The 21,435-nt window shown below is 42.5% G+C and overlaps 2 protein-coding genes across 3 annotated transcripts in view; both read left to right on the forward strand.

Moving 5' to 3' along the window:
* mpped1 (metallophosphoesterase domain containing 1) overlaps positions 1–21,435 on the forward strand; it is a gene marked incomplete at both ends in the record, with an annotated part of 263,390 nt that overhangs the window by 77,562 nt on the left and 164,393 nt on the right. The gene's annotated exons all lie outside the window — the stretch shown is intronic.
* The window catches only part of scube1 (signal peptide, CUB domain, EGF-like 1), a gene marked incomplete at its 5' end in the record, with an annotated part of 114,014 nt that overhangs the window by 42,984 nt on the left and 49,595 nt on the right, over positions 1–21,435 (forward strand). For both annotated transcript variants that reach the window (XM_083999783.1, XM_083999784.1), the window contains 2 exons: positions 13,032–13,160; positions 14,887–15,003. In XM_083999783.1, coding sequence (XP_083855909.1) covers positions 13,032–13,160; positions 14,887–15,003 — 246 coding nt within the window. The remainder of the gene's footprint in view (positions 1–13,031; positions 13,161–14,886; positions 15,004–21,435) is intronic.

Here is a 21,435-nt window from a genome sequence, read left to right on the forward strand (position 1 = left end):
CTGTAGTTCATCTCACCTTGACGTGCCGCGTTCACCACAGCAGCAGGAGAGAGTTCAGATCAGTCTGGAAGATAAAAATGATTGCGTTAGACAGTTTTGTGCGTGTGTGTGAGAAAAAGAGACAGTTTGTGTTAGATTGTTGCTTTGCATATGGTAAGTGTCAGCTCGCGGCTCATTTCTTTCTCCCTGACACTCGCCTGGGGGATAATAAAGCCTAGCAACAATTGTTTGTTCCATTATGGTGTGTTTCCACTCTGTTGTGCTTCTCAGCTCCGTCTGAAGCACATCCAGGCAAGAACCAAAACTTTGGCCTGTCAGTTCCTAAACATGAGTTGGGAAACAGCTTTCCGAGCAAATGTTCCTGATCTGTCATGACGTGGAAGAGCTATGAGCACATGAGTCAGGTATGGCTCACAGGCCCAACGGTGACAACCATGCAGGACAGAGGAACTCATTTCATTTTTTTTTTTTTTTTAATTTGGGGATGAAAAATACAAACTTGTCAAACAGTGAACAGTGAAAGGCCGGGGCGACCTGCTGCCCTCAGAAAAGGGATTAATTTTTGTGCAGAGGGGCTGCTATAAATAATTGCGGTGTAGGTGTCATTTCATAAGAACGGTGAATGAAACTCTGGATTGTTCACTGTTTTGCAGTTGTGTGTGATTTGCAGCAGCCGTGCTGATCAGTTGCAAAGTAGTGTTAGATATCGCACCGATGCCTAAGAGTTGACCAGGTCTGTCTTTGGGTGTGATTTATGAATTGTGCCTTTTGGACAATGCAACCGCGGCCAAAACCGAGTGAAAACAATACGCTTGTAAATTCTTCCCTGAGCTCAACACCAAAATTCCTGGCAAAGTTGGAGTTGGCAGTGAGTTGTGAATTCTAAACACCATCTCATGCGGACGCGACGACTGGCGCTCCAGGAGAATGTTGGGTCTCTGTGTGTGGATTAGACGATCCTCAACAGTGGACTGTGGACAAGAAAAATACACTTTTTTTTTGATTGGAAAGCAATTGAGAACGAACCCTGACACCGTAGAGGTTCTCCTGATAGTCTGTAGTTAAGATACATTTTTAAAATTCCTTCCTGTTTGAGTTTTTCCTGACAGTTTGAAAATCATTAGGTGGGCGCTGAGCCCTGTGGGGGAAACAGTGGCTCCATGTGATTTACGGGCCAAGCCGGCAGTGATGAAATTGGCCCGTCAGCAGCTCCTTGAAGGATTTATTTAATGGTTGGGATTACAATTAACAGGAGGCAATGGCCCGATGCACGGTGCTCCAACATGCAGGGCACTTACAAGACACTGAGCGCAGCAGTTGATAACTCTTGTACATGCTTGTACACGTATGCGATACATTTACAGCTGGATGTATTTTTTTAATAGATTTTTCATGAATCCATGAGTTAGTTCAGTTGAAGATCAATCCACCGTTTTCTGCAAAACACCAGGAGCAGAACACTCAGTCTTCTAAAGTCCAAAATGCCATCTTCAGATTTCTCTCCAGAAACTGAAGATAAAGCAAAAGAGGAATCTGGGAAACATAACTCAATGATTTGTGATCTCAAATCATATTTTGGAATCACATTTTGAGAGAGCCGCTTGAGAAATGGTCCCCTATTGTCATTGGATAAAAAGGTTTCATGTCATATAAAGGTGAAAGCGAGCCTTAAACCCAACCATCAGGACTTGATGTCACATAATGACCTGTTGTTACTTGAAGTGTCCAGTATGGGACATTTAAGCCCATTTGCTATTTATAAGCAAATTAACATCAAAGTTAAATCATTAATTTAGATTGATTACTGTGAATATTTTAAGTTAAAAGCAGATCACATCTGTTTTAATAATCTTCAGTATGACTCGTGTGAGGACTTTGTTTTTGTCAGATATTATAAAGCTACAAAGCCAAAGACACTTAGATACTTACTTAGATAATTCTATCAGTCAGGTATAGACTGATTATAAATGCTAAATGGGGGGAAATGCAACACATTATGTATACACTGTGTGTATACCATGTGTTGAGAGAGAGGACGGCAGTGGGAGTAGGGGATGGGGGAGGGGTGCATGTTGGGGGGGAGAGAAAGAGAAAAATAAACACAGAGAGACAAACATGGTGGAGTGGACCGATGGAAGCTTCATGTGTTTATTTGAAGTTGTGCAAGGAGAGGAAGCAGACTGAAGCTGAGGCTGCTGCAACACACACACACACACACACACACACACACACACACACACACACACACACACACACACACACACACACACACACACACACACACACACACACACACACACACACACACACACACACACACACACACGGATGCACAAACACGCATTCATGCACAAACACTCCCACACTGACACATGCACACCCACGAGCACATCCTCTTCGTGACGGAGGAATTCTCACTTTAAACAAACCGAAGCAGGATATTGGAGGCGCGGGGAGCTTTTAAATGACAGCCTGGGGGCATGTGGGAACTCTAAGTACAGGGAGCTCTGTCTACCTGCCTCTTATCATCATCAATTACAAACATCATCAAAAGCTGCAAACACTACACCTGTCACACTCCTCCACACGGGGAGAGAGATCAGATAGCGTGCACCAAGCAGGTCATCAGTTTATTGTACCTCCAGTGAGTCAGTTTGACGTAGGAGGAATCAGAAAATAACCCAGATCAAGTCTCATTTATTTATTTATTATCCGTGACAGGAGGCTCCGTCATGTGCTGTGTATTTTAGTGAGACCTTTCTGCCCTGCCCCCCCCCCCCACAAGACAAACAATGACACAATTCAAAAGTGATTTTAGAGTTGCTGAAATATAAATCCACCCCAGCAACATCCTGTCTGTACGGGCAATGTGCACACAAATGTGTTTGTGAGACTTTTGAGTCATACGTTAGCTGGCAGACAAACAGTAAAGCTTTTAGTTAGCGCGCCTGTCTCTGGACAACCCCTGGTTTGTTACCAGCAGGCATCTGTCACAGCCACAGTTTTAACTGCATGGCTTATTTGTTTCTCATCTAGGAACTGGCACTGTCATTTAATGGGCCGATGTGAATAAAACAGAGGATGTGGAGATATACTGACAGTTTTAGGTTTATTTTTCAAGTACTTCATGCATATTGGGATAAAATAAAGAAACAAAGTCATCATCAAAAGTTGTGATGCATGCCCTACAGTATTTGGCATCAATAATCTTTAATGTCACATCTCAGCACTGGAGCTGTGGCCTTTGTGTTTGTGGTTTTATCCTGAACTTTCCTCCTCTGTTGTCTGAGGTCCTGATGATGACATCCAGGTGTGTGTGTGTGTGTCTTTGGGTGCTGTGTGGCTACAGGGGCTCTACCGCTTTGTGGTTGTTGTTGTGAGTGTGTGTGGATGCTGCTGAAACGCTGCGAAGCTCAGAGTGTTTACCTCTGAGCTACGGCCAGGCCTTAACGTGAACTTTCCTTGTAACGACAGTATATTACTGAACCATTGCACATATGCTCATGTACTGTACACTCATGGCAGAGGTGTTTAGAGTGACTGATGCTTTCCTCCTTAGTTTAAACATTATTGCAGCATGTGATGTAAACAAGCTCCTATGACTGAGCAATCTCTCTCTTTGAGGTAAACAGGAGTTATTTATAGTTATTTACCTGTCAGATGAGGGTGGGATTCATGTTTTTTCTCTGTTCTGCTCTCTTTCCCCTCCGAGGCTATTTTTAGCTCTGAGTTTGTCTTTGGTCAGTGCAAATGTTTAATATGAGAGCATGGAGCTGACCTGCTACTCAGCTACACACAGGAAGCATAGGGAGAGGGATTACAGTAAAACACACACACACACACACACACACACACACACACACACACACACACACACACACACACACACACACACACACACACACACATGCACGTACAGAAAGTATTCTGACCCCTTCATCTTTTCTTCATGGTGTTTATGGTGCAAGATCTCATTTTGAATGGGTAGAAGTTGTCTGTCAGTGTACACTCAACAACCCGGGGGCTTCTTATTAGTTTTAATGATGTTTGATATGAGTCTACAAATTGACTACAACCGTCTCAACAGCTCTCCATTAAACAGGTCTTTATTGTAAATGAAACAGGTCTTTATTGAGGCCATTCTGAGTGAATAAACGACAGCCTGCTGGAGACGGTCAAACACCTCAGATCGCCAAGGTAACTGATGTTGAACATCCAATCTGACGGACCTCGAGCTGATCTAACAGTAGAGTATCCAACAGAACAGAGTTTAATACAGTATGCTTTGTAAAGGAGAGTTTATGGATTTTAATGAATTAGCATAATTAAGTCAAAATGCTAATCATTTTGTCTGTGTAAAATATAATGTACAACAAAGTCAAGTGTGTAAAAAGTGAAGGGCTCTGACTACTTTCTGAAGTAAATCTTCTGTATGCCAGATGAAACCAGTCTGATACACACACACGCGCACACACACACACACCCACATTCACTCACTCTGACTCGGTCAACAAGGGCTGTATGATGTTGCCCAAATGTTCTTCCTCTGTCTAACAGCAGCAGCTGGACTGTGTTAACAACATTGGCCGTCTCTCAGGCCTCCATGTAAACGTTGCTGCGTCGACGCCGTCATGTATTAAAGAACCATACCTGTGGTTTTGCAGGTTGTAGCTCATCAGCTACATTTTAACTTCTGACTGCTGACCAGTTTCCATCCTCAGGCAGCTGGGCAGGTTTCACTTCATTTCAGTACACTGTGAAAATCAACTTGCAGGGACTTGAAACATGCTTGAGACAAGAGTAATCCATCACGGTGAACATTTGGTTGCCTTCCGTCTTTTGTCCTTGTTGTTTTTGTAATACTGACATTGCAAACAGACTCAGCGAGAAAGTTATCATTCATTTGTTGTTTGTCCTTGAGGTTTAACCAAAAGCTTGGCATCCAGTGGATACAGTACAGACTGTACACATCCCATGTCACAGTGTGATCACTTGTTAGTGGGATGTATTTTATCTGTAATCATCTACAGAACAGAGGAGGGAGGAACTCTGAGCATTGATTTGGCAGAAAGGTGGGATAATTAAAAGAAGATTTGGTTTGATTACTGGCAAATACAAAAACTAATATTCTCCAAGCCATTGAATGTCAGCTTTTTTTTTTTTTTAACAAATATTTGTACCGAGCCTCCTGAAGCTGGCTGTGCAGAACAGAAGACAGTCAGACGAGGTTGCACTCAGGATAGCATACTCAAGTGTCCCCACAATGGAATATATCCTAGACCTACAACATTTAGTTTTCTTAAAACTTTTACATAGTTAAATGCTTCTTAAGGAGTAAAACACTAATATGTCAGCTACTTTTCTCTTGTACATTTTTCTTGCCAAAGTTAACTAGTGTACTTACTTGGCCTGTTTGCTTGTTCCCTCAACCATTCAATGTATAAAGAGAAGTAATTCCTTGTCTTACTTGCTGAGTCTGACTTCAGTCAGTGCTGCGTTTCCCTAAAAACTGCAAGTTTCAGGCTGGTCGTCCCCCCACTCCACGGTGCTGTGACTTCTCTGCTGCTGCACTGTTCATTAAACAGTTTCTATTAGGAGAAGAAGGAGATTATTATGTCCTTGTCAATGACAGTGAATTGTTAAAACGCCATCACTACAAATCCAAACTGCTGCACAACTGAATTTGAACAGCTCATTTTTGTCATTTTGTACCTGGGATTGAATTCATGATCAAATTTTGTTGCAAAATCAGATGATGAAATGATTCCCTGTGGTCAGTAATGTGCTTTGAGCTAGCTGTAATGTACACTGAAGTTATTCTAATTTTGTGGCATATTACCACATAATGTGAAGAATGAGAGGACAAATTGAAATTACAGAAAGTTATTTTGTGATTAATTTCCTTAATTTCTGTCTTTAAAACCAGAGTTAATTTATGGTCAGAAATCTCAGGAATCCTGGGAGAAATAGTGAGTTATTCCCAGGAAGTAATCATTTAAAAATCCTGGGAAAACCTTCAGGGCTTTTTTCCAGGTAATTCAAGTTACTGTAAATAGAAGAGAGAACTGTTAAGGACATTTCATTAACATCTAATGGTTGTTTGCATTTCTCAAAAGTCCCTCATACACTTGCTTTTCTTCAAGTGACAAAGTCCCGGTGCTTGTCTCCTCTTTCTGGTGTTTTTCTTGCAGTGTTCCTTTTTTGGTTTGGATTCACAAAAACAGGAGATCAAATCATTTTTGCCTCAGGTTTCATAAGCCATCACTAAAAGGTCTGGTTGGTCCTCAGCAGCATCTCACATCATTTTACTGCCTTAATTCAACTAAAGATTTTCTTGTTTCGTGTACATTGTATTACACAGTAAAGCTCAGTGTTGTATTTGTTGCACTAATATCTATAATGTCTATGATGTTGAAATCAGCAGTCCTGGTGTGTGAAGAGCGAGATACAAAAAGAGAAAGAATGAGGGAGGCGGATCTGTGTGTGTGTGTGTGTGTGTGTGTGTGTGTGCTTCTTCTAGTGTTTAAAGAAGAGATTGTGAGTGGTTCATGGAAAGGCGCAGTCCTTATGTAAAGGGCTTCAATGCAGCCAGTGGAAGAAAAGCTCTCATTGAAATTCATGGCTTAGCACCTATACCACTGTGGTTGGAGCAGAAGCAGTGAGAGAGACACACAACCAGCGTCTGACACATTTCAATAGAAAGGGCCTTTACAAGAACATGGATAGAAAATTGGAGGGATGTGGAGGCAGACAGTGTTTTCTGTCTGCTGAGCTTTTCGCAGGCAAACTAGAAAAACTTTTTGTCACACAGTGCATCATTTATTTGAGCCTGAGATTGAACACTCTTCCACTTGACCAAATCACCGTGGCTTGGTTTAGTTTAGTAGTTAGCCAAAGTTTTCCACACAATGGAAACTTTGGGTTGCACAAAGTTTCAATGAAACGACAACAAGTGTCCGTTTTTAATGTAAAGTTAGAAACTCAGCAATGAAATCGCAAACCAGGTTAATGAAAAGCGTACAACACACATTTACATGAAGTGCACACAAGGCGCTGCACATGACAACGCAGTGATGTAACAGCTGCTTTCAACCTGTCTGCAGCAGTGTTGTCTTTGAAGAGGAAGCTGCAGCAGCGCTACAAGTTGTTGCCTTTGAGCTTCTTTTAACAGGTTTATTTAGAAGAGGCCTTTTAAGTGGAGCTCTTTATGGGTGGCTTTGTGCTTAACCATACAGTCCCAGTACAAACACTGCTAATCCAGACATTTGTGGGGACAGACGAGCACGCACACGGTCATACGAACACACACAAAACTGTGCAGTAATGTACTGTATATACACACACACTCTTATTATTGGACAAGTAGATGTCAGTCAGTCTGTCTTTCCTCTCTCTTTCTGTTATGATAAGTCTCATGTGTCTTGTCTCTGGGTGGTCAATAAACCTGCTGATACTTACACAGCTCAGGCATGTACACAGGATTGGGTATCTACATTTTCAGAAACACGACAGTGATATTGACAGTGTCGACTGCCATTACTGTAATTCAGTAAACCTTCCAGGTAAACTGCATCATTTTTCACCTCAGCAGCTTTTACAGGTGTTTGGGAGCAGCTTGTTGCTGCTGCATACGTGAAAACAGAGTTATACGTTTGAAAAGTTAATTAAATCTTGCAGTGTGGAATTTGGGACCTTTACATTGTATGGCATTGGATCTAATGTAAACTGGTATTTTTGTGTGGTTGTATACGTGATGTGAGACAGGATGTGTTGCTGTTGTGCTGAGTCAACAGCTAACAACAAATAGACTTAAAATCTTGCTCTTTTCCACTTTTGTTTTTGTCTCAACAATTTCCAATATGATGGAATATTTTAATTTCTGTATTAGTTTTTAAAAGTTACATTTTAAATGCTTTAACATCTTCAGTTGAAGTTAACATCATCTTTGCTTCACAGTTGATTGAAACTGTGAAATCTGTCTTTCCTCCGGGGAGGAGATCAGGCTGAAAGACTGGCGTTCAGCATCACCTCATTCCTCATCAGCCTCAGAGGAAACAGGGAGGAGAGCGACTGTGAACCTCTAAATTATCCTCCACTGTCTCTCTCTCCCTGTCTTTCTCTCTCTCTCTACCTTCCTCTTCCACATTCCTGTCCTCTTTCATCAGTTCTGCTCCCTCTATCTGTCTCTGTCTTTCACTCCATTCCTCCTTTTTTCCTCTGTCTCCATTACACTCTGCCAGCCAGACTTTTGGGGCTTTGGGGTGTAACACTGCAAGAGTCAGGTTGTAATAACATGGCTGTGATATGCTTGGACCTCATCTGGAGTCAGAGCTCCTGAGAGAGCGAGAGAGATATGTGTGGAGAGGTGGATAAAGAAAGGCAGGGAGAGTGAAAGAGAAAGACAGACGTAGGATAATAAAAGAGACAGAGGAGAGACTGTGTGAGACAGACTGTGTCCTGGGGGCTCTTACTGAGCCCATGAAGACGTGTCTCAGTGTTTTATCTGGACCTGCTGGGGCTCTCAGTGAGGAGCTTCAGTAGTTGTAAACCTGCTGACCTCCCCAGTCTAAACAAAGCTGCACACTGAGCTGGAAAGAAGAAACATCAACCTTCTCCCTGCCTCTTCACTGCTAACTGGAGAACAGCAGTCAGACGTGACACACTCACCACTCAGCACTCACATCAAAACGCTTTTCAATTTCCCTCATTTCCAGCAGCGACTGACGTTTTGTCATCACGCCACAAAATACAGCTATAAAAGAACAATCAGTTCATCAATACCTCGTTACTATACTGCACAACATTGTCATTTTTAAATCTGAGCTTCTTCTGGATGTGACACTGGTGTTCATTCTGGGATGAGAGCTAAGGCAGAACATTTACTGTAGATATTCTCAGGGGATGGAGCTCAGTCTTCAGGTGTCACACACCTTCATATGCTTCACCACAGCGTCAATCTGTAAATGCAGAGTGTTATAGAACAATTAGTGGAACTCTATCCTGACAAGTGAGGAACAGGTGAGAGAACCTGAGACGAAAGATTACTCTGCTCAGATACAGATACCCTCCAAACTGTCATTTACCTTCATGCTCCCATCATGCTCTCTGGCAGATTGAACTGTTGCTGCAGAAAGACTGTTTGTATGTCTTCTTTACTGTCGTCTTCTTTCACATCATTTTCTGTGTTAAGCACTGTGTTGCATTTTTCAAGACTAGAAATGGTAATGGTAAGAAAGAAGGACAAGAATAACACTGAAGACAAGACATTTACCAATCACAAGCTTGGCCCACTGATTTAGTTTTTACCAGCTGAACCCACACTCTCTTAGTCTTAAATGATGCTGTTTGCATGACTTGCATGAAGCTCCTTTTTTTCTGTACGTGTAAAAGGGAGTTGTGTGTCCTTCATTCAGTGTTCAGAGGAGTTCTTGAAACCCATCTTTGGCTACAATGCATTTTTAGCAAGGTAGTGTGTTATGCCTTTGTGAGTCCTTTTCATACAGAATATAACAGGAATAGAAACGGAATAAAAACTATGAATCTGGTTTACCTGAATTTCACATGTCTATTGTTTTGGGGAGTATAAGCAGTCACCTTGGGCCACTTTGAATCAGCAAAACCATTGAGATGACAGTATAACCCTGGTGTGGAGGCGCTGCATTACACTGTATCTTTCATTAATAACCGTTTCTGAGATTTGCTTAGTGTTTGGAATCAAGATTTCTTTTTGAATTGAATTAGTCATTGAAGTCTTACTCCACTTCAGTCATGTTGCTGTGTCTTCAGACCAAAATGAGGTTGTGGTTTTGCACCTGGTTTCACTACTGTGCCCTGTAGCAGGTAGAACTAATTCATTTGTATAAAATCATCTTAAGGGAAAATGAACTGACTTTATTTCAAGGTTGCAAAGTGTAACATTACCTCTGTTAAATACATTTTGTATATTTATGTTCAGTTTTTGTGAAGATGACAATCATTTTCAAGTATTTAATAGTGAGTAACTGTAATGTGTCTTTTATAATTGCATTCATTTCCATGTGCTGATGAATTTGGGATGTCTGTCTGCCTGTGTATCAGCAGGTCGACGCTGACATTGAGCTAAACAGAACTCGACATCAGATCTGGCTGAATATGTGTGTAGGGACCCCTGGGGGTTATCCAGGCCTGACAAGCGTATGTGTCAGTGAGCTGCGGGTTTCTGCCTCTCGGCCTCTTTGCCTCGTCACGTCGGACATGTTGAGAGGCCACGGTTCGAGGCCGCCGCTCTGTTTGCTGTTTTAGGCTCAGTTGTGCTGAGTGCCGGGCCTGTGTCCGTACTTCTCCCTCTGCCTCCGTTTATTTGACTTCCCCCAGGTTTGAATTGATTGTCGATACATTGCTTTCTTATGAGTTTAGTTTTAGTAACAGGGTCCGTGCATGCTTTGGCAACTGTCGCAAGTTTCTTTTTCTTTTCTTTTCTTTTTTTACTCCCTGGTTTTGTGGTACCGCTAGTTTTCTGGATTGTTCAGGCTCTAACTTTAACTGTGCATCAGTACCTGCCTACATTTAACACTGAAATATATTGTTTGAGTTATATAATTCTGAACAGGGTTTGATCTTTTGTTAGTCATGTAAATGCACAGTTTCCTTTTAAAGATGTGTCTCCTTTGATTTTGGACTTTGATGGAACGGTCCTGTTGGGAGTGGACAGCCAGAATGGTCCAGTTTCAGAAAGGACTTTTTGTGAAGGGGACTCTCTGGCACCCTAATGAGGTACTTGAAGTGCTCTCGGGCCCCATGAAGGGACATTATTCACTATGGGGACCAGGGAAGGGGTGTGTCTTTGAACCAAGTCTAGATGCAGGGTGGCGAGTGTGACAGTGCCACACTCAAACCCAGAGGAGTGAAGTTAATCACTCAGATTGTTCATGTTTTAAAAAGTGTAGTAAGCTTTTGGATATTCAGATACTGTAATCTGTCACAGCTGGTCGCTATCTGCCAGGCCTTACCATCAATATTACACTGCAAAAATTCAAAATCTTACCAAGAATATTTGTCTTATTTCTAGTCAAAATGTCATTTCTAGTCAAAATAAATCTCATTCTACTTAAAATAAGACTCATCACATTTAAAAAGTAGCTTGTTTTCAGACACTTTTTACTTCTTTCAAGCAAATTTTCCACTTTAGATAAGTAGAAAGATCTGACAGTGGATCAAGTTTTTCTTTCTTATTACAAGCACAAAAAACCTGCTTTGACTGGCAGATTTTTCTACTGTACTTATTTCAAGTGAAAATTTGTCTGGAACAAGTGAAAATTATCTGAAAACAAGTTGATTTTTAGGTGACTACACTACATAGAAATTAATTAATTAATAAAAAAAAAGATGTAATATAAAAGTGACAGAGTTATGAATTCATTATGTCACTACTTAGTGCACAATGTAGGGTTTATTCTTTAAAGTTCATTGGCCCCAGTTGTTCTTCTACTCATCACAGTTGAGGATCTCAACTGGATGTAGACTCAACGTGAGGGGTAAACTACCGTCCTGCCGTAGTTTTCAATAGTTTTCTGTGTTTGGGTGATAATTCAGTATTCATGTGTTGTGTTGTGTTGTGTTGTGTTGTGTTGTGTTGTGCTGTTCATGTGCCCAGTGATTCAGTGGCGATTGAGAAGACAGTGCTGCTGAAGAAGAAGATGTGTCAGGAGGATTTTAGTGTGTAAGAATGAGTGATTTCAGAAAGCATAAGTATCTGGCTTTTAGTAATTGGAAAAAGAAAAGTGGTTTCATGATCAATGGCTGTAGAGCTCAGCCTGAGGACCGGGCTGGATCTCACAAGAGAGAAACCACTGCTCCTTTCTGTTTTCCTTTACTGCTATGGCTGGCCTAGCGTTTGTGATTACTGCACCAGAGTGGACATAATCTGCTCTCATTATGGGTGTTACGGTGAAAGCTGTGAGTCCACACAGCCCCAGTAAAATCATCCTTTGAGGAAATGTGGGTTTTACAATTCAACTCTTTGTGTTTAAAGGTCCCATTTTGTACAAGTGAGATGTCCTTTTTGTTAATAAATCAAGGCTAGGTTCTATATTTATACCGTGAAAGAATCAAAGCTTCGGTCCACGAGAGTTCAGGCCTCAGGGACTCAGAAAACACTAGCTAACCTATTATTATTAGAGGTCCAGTGTGACGATAAACTGGAGAACTACAAATTTATCTTCTGTTTGATATCAAGACTTAAAATAAAACACCAGAAAATGGTCAAATTTCATATTCTTCCGATATGTGATTTACTTTTACAAATATTAATCAATACAAACAGCATGAAACATAGTAATTAATGCCTCAGTACACATGGCCTATGGCAGCTTCTCAGCTTGCTGGTGAAGCAGCTGACTCACATTTTACCTGGAAGTAAAACGGGTCTATTCATCAGACCTGCTCATAGTTCAGCAATAAATTCCCAGTACACCATAGTGTGTCTGTGTTGCGTGACTTTTGACAGCCAAGGACTCAATCCCACTCAACAGTATGGGAGGTTGTGTAGTTTGGTCATTTAGAGATGAGACCTGTAGTTATCCTTCACTGCCCGGCCCACAGCTAAACAGAGGAGAACAGAGTTGTTTTAATGAAAAAACTCAGCTGATTATCTGAAGAGGATGAGCAAAATCAGTCGACTTCATCATCCGAACACCGTGAAAGTCAGTATGAAATCACATGGAAATACAATTAATCATTTTTGGGATGTTTCAGTCTGGGCCAGAGTGGTAGAGATTTCCATGGTTTTTCCAAAGTAAAGTTAATGTTACGCCATAAGAGCTGGTGATGTGTGATGTGACTATTTGTGGTGTCATATTTGTGGCACAAAAGAGTCACTGTGGCTGACAGTTTCCTACATTGGTTATTTCACATGTTTTATGTAATAGTAAAATGTTTTCTGCCTGCCTTAACTCTTGTGTCGGTCTCATGTGTGTACCAGTGCAGATGATGACCAGTCAGCTGTCGTGTCTTTTGACGAGATGTCACTTAAAGTGTCTGTGTGTCCTTCACAGAGGGGATGAACTGCATGAACAAGGACCACGGCTGCGCCCACATCTGCAGAGAAGCTCCAGGCAAAGGCGGGGTGTCTTGCGAGTGCCGTCCCGGGTTCGAGCTGGCCAAAAACCAGAAGGACTGTACATGTAGGTATCACATCTGACCTCAGCACGGCCCCTCATCCCCACACTGACACACACACACACACACACACACACACACCATGTGTAGCCATGTGCTATCGCCTGCGCTCTGGGGTCGACCTTTAGACTCTGATTTATTAACACTGAATGTGGATGTGTCGACAGTCTCACACTCAGTCAAATACCTCTTCTGTTTTCTGTTAATCTCTAGTCAGTTGACTTGTCACAGTATTTTACAATTCAACTGGCAGCAAAGTATTAACACTTTGCTTTATAGACTTGATTTTATTGAGTTACTGTTGCGATGAAGGATCTGAACTGTTCCTGTGATAAACATCTGTAATAGCAATGATGGACAAGTTCCAGTGGGCCTCCGACGATAAAACACAAGGGTGGACATTTAATACCAAAATCAGTTAAGCGTTTCAGACCACGCTGAAGGTGCTGAAGGATTCAGTGGACGGATCTCACGTCTCTACACCCCCTCCTCTCCTCGCTCCTCCATCGCTGTTTTTCACTCCTCATATCGAGTGCCTGCAGCCATGGAATTTAGGGCTGCTGTCTTTGAGAGGGAAAAATAAGCTTTTAGTTACAATTTGTTTGGCAACACATCTTGTTCTCCTCTCAGGCAGCGAGAGTGTAAAGACTGTGAGAGCCTCTGAAAGGCTCTAATGCCTCCCTCCACTCTGGTAATATTTCATTAGCAGCGAGGGACTCAGTGCTGTGCCGGCCTGTTGAGCATGGCAGCGCAGGACGGTAGTAAACGAGTGATGAAAGAGACGGCAGTTATGTCTACAACAGACACACACACACACACACACACACACACACACACACACACACACACACACCTTCTTTTCCTTCACGTCTCATGTCCTCTCTGTCACTCTCCAGCTTCACCTCTCCCCACATCCTTTACTTTATGCCTTATTCCTCTTTTTATTTCTTCCTCCCTCTCTTTCCTTTTTTTTTCCTTCTTGGAGTTTCCCAATAATTCAAAGTTCCCTGGGATGGGGAATTACAAAAAGTCAAGTCAAAACATTTGACACAGACAGACACATCCGCTACTCCGTCTAAATTTGTGGCCTCTTAAGACATCAGACATAGCTGGCAGCTTTAAGACCAAGGAACTAAAGCTGAAAGTTTGTCTTGTCTGGTAGACGAGGGTTTCTCCTCTGTCTCTCTCCCACTTTCTTTTTACCCATCTGTACGTCAGTAGAAAAGTCTGAATATTTTAGTAACTTTTCACCGCATTTGAGACCTGCCAAACCGGCCTCAATTTAAGTGCTTTTGTTTTGTAAAAAAATGTGAATCCTGGTCTCTGGTGCGACAGTGGTGAACATTGTACTCACCCCAACCACCTCATTATGAATCTGCTGCTGTTATTAAATGCAGGGCAGCAGTCCTTATTCCATCCCAAAATATTTTGTGTTTCCTACAAAACATATTTTCTGTTGCAGAATACATCAGCTCAGGGTCGCCTTTACTGTTATATATATTTTATATCTTTGCCTCTCAATTTGTCTCCCTCACACTGTCTTATCTTTCCTACCTTTCAAGCCAAGCACTACACTATATCCAGTCAGACATCATGTTGTTTTTTCATGAAGACACATTAAAAGTGTCCCTGTGTGGCCTCTGTCTGCTACATCAGGACCGTATCACTACTGCAGTTGAATAATTAGTTGGCTTCATGTTAAAAGGCTCTAATGTTTTCTTTTGTCTTCAGTGACATGTAACTATGGAAACGGGGGTTGTCAGCACACATGTGATGACACGGACACGGGGCCTGTGTGTGGCTGCCATCAGAAATACGCCCTGCACTCCGACAGCAAGACCTGCATCGGTAAGTGACAACCATGATGGCTGACAGAGACCTGAGGCTGTCACCGTTGTTTGACTTGAACATCTGTTGTGTGGAACATCATCCACCACCGATCAGTTCACACCGTCACCGTTACAAAAAGTAACACCAGGCCTCCTAAATATTGACTAAGGGGGGTGGAGCTTAGCAGGAAACTGTTTGTAAGTCATTTATGATTTGTTCAGTCATCATAAATTCCTCCCGAAACATTTTGTTTCCAATCCATAGATGGTGACACAAACATCAAAAATGTATACTTCATCAACTCATCAACCAAAATGTGAAGTAACATATTGATTGGTACATGTGGGTGTGGTTTAGTCATCTGTCATTACTGTATGTGCCATTTAATGTGGTTGCTCAGTTTTCTGTGAACTGGAGACATGACCCTTGGTTCCTTAACTGGAAATGATCCGCTAATGAATCACAAAGTATGATGACAGGCTGCTTGATGGTGTTATAAGTTAAAGAGAAAAGAGCTAAATTAATTACACATTCAGTGTGTTAACATTGTTAACACTTAACACATTGTCACTGGATGGATATTGTGGCAGTCTAAGATTTACTGTTAGTGTTACAACCAGTCATTGCCTTTCATATTTATGGCTGCTGATGAATTGCATACAAACTCAAGAGGTCAGTTCTGTCACAGTGGAGCATATGGAGACCAGTGTTGACTGGTAATTTGTGTTCCTCCTCCAGCGGTGAAAAGTTTGATGAATTCCTCTTTCACTTCCAGTAATAAGTGTGGGATTTAACCTGCAATTTACTGCTTACAGTTGTATTTTTCATCTTGCTATTTCTCTCATCAGTAGAGGATGGATGAGGTGTTCCAGGTAAGTGGAGTTGTTCATAACTCTGTTGCTGATAGAAATGTTATAGATGTGCAGAGTCTGAAAGCAATTTTAGCATTTCTTTGCTTTCATCACCAGTCTACTGCAGCTGTTCCAATCACACTGGTTAAAGGTCCAGTATACTGGCTTTAAGACAGCTGTTAAAGGGATAGTTCAACATTTTGGCAAATTGGCCCATTGCCATGATCCCTATAGTCATACTGTAGCAGTAGGTTCGTTACCCTTAATTATCGGTGCAAGCTATTTTTAGAACGGCGGAGCAGAGCCGTGAGCTGCTCATAGCTACGCTACAGAGGCCAATGAATTTCTTGGTTTCCCTCATCAAACTCATCAAATACACAATCCAACAACTCCAAAACGCTCTGGTGGACAAGTTGTGACCTGAACATTCACCACGCTATGATATATTGATAGAACGTTACGAGACTGAGTTGTTTTCGAGGCAAATGCAGAGACTGGTTTCTGAAAAACTGCCTCCGATGGGAACGCGCATCAGCGGTTTTGCATGAATTTACCTCTAAAACAACTCTGTCTTGTAACGTTCTGTTATTATCGCGTGGTGAATGTGCAGGTCACAACTTGTCCACCAGAGCGTTTTGGAGTTGTTGGGTTGTGTATTTGATGAGTTTGTTGAGAGAAACCAAGAAATCCCATTAGCCTCCGTAGCGTAGCTCTGAGCAGCTCTGCTCCACCGTTAGAAAAATTGATTGCATCGACAATTAAATGTAACGAACCTACTCTGAAAACTATAGGGATCATGGCAATGGGCCAATTTGCCAAAATGGTGAACTATCCCTTTAATGCACTGATCATTTGTGCACACAAATTTGTATTTTGAACCTTTAATAATTATTGCACAAACATGAGTAGTTTGTTCACTTAAGTGACTGTATTTGCTTGAATATACAGAGGACACCGATTAGACGCCAAAGAGTCTGTTGAAGACAAGCCCTTTAAACCTAGTTCCAGAAGATAATGTTGAATGTTTTGACCTAACAGCCAGTTAGTCCTTACTCTACAACTGCCTTTCTCATCCAGTTTTATTGCTACACTGTTAACTTTTGCTCATCAGATTTGACTGATGACCAAGGCTGTTGAATCATGAAGGGCTTCATACAGTTCTTTTTTAAATTTTAATAATACATATATTGAACATTTAGATTGTCTTGTTATAACTGGAAACATATTGTTTTTACTGTTTTAATTTGTATTAGAACTAATAAGTTGAAGGAATTAATTGAAAGAATTGCGTGCACAACTTGTTACAGACTTGGATCTGTTTTGTAGAGAACTCAGGGAATAGAAATACAAATGAGCCTAGTATGAATGAATCTAGTATGGTCTTAATCAATCTGGTTTTGATTTTGTTCTCAAAGATAAAAACACACCAGCCTACTTTTCAAAGAATTGCTAAACTATGTACAGTATGTCCAGTGTATATCATATTATACCATGGACGTGATGATTTGTTGATGAATAGCTTGTAGCAGTGACTACCAGGATAACCTTTGGGGTTACTCTGGCTTATCTAGGCCAGAGAAACAATACAATATATTCTGGAGGTAATGTTTGAGGATGTGGGCCTACTTTGTAGGCTGCTACAGAATACATAGAGTTTATCTGAACTCTGAGTTAACAGCGTTTGTGAAGGCTACACTTCCTCAGACTGAAAAGGTTTTGCATAACAAAATGAACTTAGACCAAACCACAGTCTGGACTGATGTCTTATTTAACTTTTTCTTCAAGTATTCATTGGCGTTCTTAGCAGTTAATTCCAGGCAGAAATCCCTCAAGCAGCAATCGCTTAAGTTCAGAGCTTGGAATCTGTTTGTTTTCACTCCCCTGCTGCCAGAATCTCTAACCTGGCAGGACGACAGGTCACCAAATCTCTGTCCACTTAATGAGCTGCTTGGGAGTCCATGTAACTTTTGTTTACAGGTTCTGGTTCATTTGTAATTGGGCACTGTAAATCTCAAGGAACCAAATAAAGAAATAAAGTAAACTTTTCCACGTCTAACACTTTGTTACATGCTTCCCGCTGAGATTATAACCACCTGCCCCACCAATGTGAACTGACAATCATCTCAGAGTGATGTCAGTGCTGATGTCTTTTTGATGTGCTTCCTGTCGGATTGAAAAACTGGAACCAGCTCCCTCCTTCTCTGTGTCTGACTGTCATCACTCAGGCAGACTGCAGCTCTGGGCGTCCAGCAGCACTAGGTTTTCACTGCCGCTAACACTTTTCCTTTTCAGCTGCTTTCAAGAAGCGAAACTCACCATCAAGAAAAAGCTGTCAAGAGGAAACTGAAGGAGAGCGAGCGGGAACTCTCTCTCTTTTCCTAATGTCTTGTGTCTTTTCTCTCTCTCTCTGTCTCTCTCTCTCTCTGTCTCCCTTGACAAGAGAAAGGACCCCTGTGTCTGTGGTCCAAGACTTCCAACTGCTTTGTGGGCCAACCTTTAATGCCCCCCCCTCCCCCCCAACCCCTTCTTACCCTGTCTATATAGTGCTGCCCCTCTGCTCCCCTTCCTCCTCCCTCTCCTCCTCCTCTTCCTGCTTTCTGGTGATAGTACCTGATTGCCTGTCTTGTCTCAGCATCAATGTTAAAACCAAATCAGGTGGAAGGAAGTCAAAATCCTCAGTGCACAAGACGAAAGAGTGACAAGCGTGCATGTGTGTGCGTGTGTGTGTGTGTGTGTTTGGAGTGCGGTGGGGCGGGGTCGGTTGGGTGGGGGGTAAAAGCAGACATCTCAATTGCAGCCTGATCTTAGGTGAAGTTCCCACGAAAGCAAACCTAACCTCCTCCTCCTCCTCCTTCTCCTCCTCCTCCTCCTCCTCCTCCTCCTCCACGCTCTCACTATCTCCTCATCCTCAACCTCCTCACACCACCCAGAAAATTAAAAAAGCCAGCGAGCAGCTCACTGAAAACCAAAAACCACACCAAAACGACCTCGGTGCCTTATCGTCCCCCCTCCGTCAGCCTCTGGTCCTGCTCCACACACCGTGATAGATAGGCAGGGACATGCACCGCTTGTCTGCCTTCATGCTCATACAGTAACATGCCCTTCCTGCTGCATGTGTCCACTCACGTGTCCCAACAGCCATTTGTCCGCCACTAGTCTTTTTTGTCTTTCTGCTTGTCTGCTTGCCCAGCTGCATGGGACAGCCTGTACTGCATTTGTATGGTTTCTTTTGTCTATTTTTTCTTTTATATTCCCCTTTGAATTGAAGAACTTTTTTTTAAATTTATTGTTGTTGTATTTAGCAACCCTGGTCCTTCTGTTTCCTTCAGTGCATTGTTTTATTTTTATTTTTTTTTAAACATTTTCCTCCTAGCTACAGTAGAGTAGAGTGGTTTAACTCCTGTGTAGGTCTGGCTCTCTTAAACACTCCCCTCTCTGTGGGCCTCCGACCGCCGCTTCGTCCCATAGACTTTTTAGGAGTGAGTGGCTGGGACTCCGCTCTTCCCACCTCTTCTCAACCTGTCTTACACATCCACCTCTCTCCCTCTCTCCCTCTCTCTCTCTCTCTCTCCCTCTCTCTCTCTCTCACCCACACACACATTTGATCTCCCTCTATGACAGATTTTTTCACACGCTCGAGCAAACAGATGCTCTAAAGCTCGACTCAACAATTTCACACACACATTCACACAGCCACATTTCACCCGTTAGCCGAGCACCAGAAAGCCTCCATTCATCCCCGAGTGTACTTCAGAGAGTCCTCCACTTTGTCCATGGAGCGCCTGAGAGGAGAGGGAGAAAAATGGTGGAGGGCCTGGGCCAGGGAATGGAAGGGATGTTAATTACCCCAATATCCACCCACCCACCCCCACCAGCACCCACAACCAAAGAGGAGTGTGTACATCAAAGGCCGGTCCTATTGGCGTCCATTCACAGAGAGATTCTCTTTCAGGCCTTAATGACTCGGTCCCAGAGAAAGGCCGTGTCCCTCTCCCAGCCCCATCACCAAACCCGCAGCACACACATGCCATCTTAACAGCCATCTCGCCCCTTTCTGCAGCCATTGTCACTGCCACCTTCCTCCCTCTCCCCCCTTCACCTTCCTCCCCCCAGCTCCCCTTGCCCAGCTTTGGGAATGTGGTTTTTCCAGCGTTGACTGTTAAAGCCATTTGTGATGTGTTCCATAGACAAACAGGCAACCAGCGCTGCCCCCAGACTACCTCCTCCTGCTTTTTTTATTCCTCTGCATGCCCTCCCTACACTCCCCTTCAAACCCCATTCCTCAGTGTGTGCACCCCTCCTTCCCTCATACCTCTCCCATTGTGGACCATGATGGGACTGAATTTGTCTTTTTTCCCCCTCCCTCTCTCTCTGTTGCTTTCTCCTCTCCTACTCTGTTCATCATTTTCCTCTCAATCATCCAGCCATTATCCTGTTCTCTGAACGCTGCTGTTTGACCTCGTGTCTTCCTGCACCCACTCCTTTCCTTCTCCTTTCTTGTCTATATTGTCACCCTGCGCCCACATTTAAGGCAGCTTGTCTTGGAAATGTTGGACATGTATCCTCTCCTCTCTCTTTTCTCTTGTATTCGTCTTCATCTTAATGCGAGGAAATCATTGCTGACAAAGCGTGGCTGTTTGATATGGACAGAAACTCCATCGGCGACAACAGCAACGTCAACATCAGACCTTAAAACCCCCAAAACGTTCACCCCAACCCTATTCCATCCCCAAAACCCCACACCTCTATCATTTAAAACAACTTTTTTTTCATAAGTAAGCCCTGACCCTTCTCCCCTCTCCTTCCCCACCTACCTACTTGCCTACCAACTGCTTCATTTTGTAAGCTACACACTGATACTGATCATTTTCATTTATTTTGTTTTGTTCTTTTGATTTCTTCTGGGGGATTTATCAATTGTTTGGGGATTAACACTCTAACAGGGATTTTGGCGCTTCTTCATCGCTTCTTGCTTCTTGGCTTTGGTTTTTTGCTCAAACGCCAAGAGGGGCTGAAGGTCTGGTCATTTGGGCTTCTCATTAACCTGCTGCTCACTGTTTGTCCCCTTGTCACTTGTGTTTTAGAGAAAGATGAGGCTGCAATTGAGAGCTCTGAGTTCAATGCCACGTCAGTAGCTGATGTGGACAAGCGGGTGAAACGGCGGCTACTTATGGGTAACTCTTTTCTTCCTCTTTCTATGTGTTGCCATGGCGCTTGTGCTTGTATCCCCGACTCTACTCTCCTTACCGTTCCTCCTTGTCCTCCTCTCTGTTTTTTTCTTTTGTTTTTGTTTTTTTGTAAACCTTTGGTGCCCACTGTGTCTACTCCCACAGTTACAGTTTTGCTACAACTGTATCTAACGTGATGAAAAAGGAGTAAAAGAGGTCGCTGTTTTCCTTTAAACTCTTCCTCCCCAACTTTATGTACTGAAATTTCTGGATGGCTCTTAAAGATTTTCTCATAAACTAACTTTTACTTTTCCAGTTACACCTTACGTCAAATGTTTTGTGTTCCAGTCCACCCTCAATTTTGATACCCATAACTTACTGGCAAAGCAAAACCCCTGAAAATGATCAGAAGCCCAACTTGCCCCAAGAGT

This window comes from Trachurus trachurus (assembly GCF_905171665.1).
Source record: "Trachurus trachurus genome assembly, chromosome: 23".
Lineage (NCBI taxonomy): Eukaryota > Metazoa > Chordata > Actinopteri > Carangiformes > Carangidae > Trachurus > Trachurus trachurus.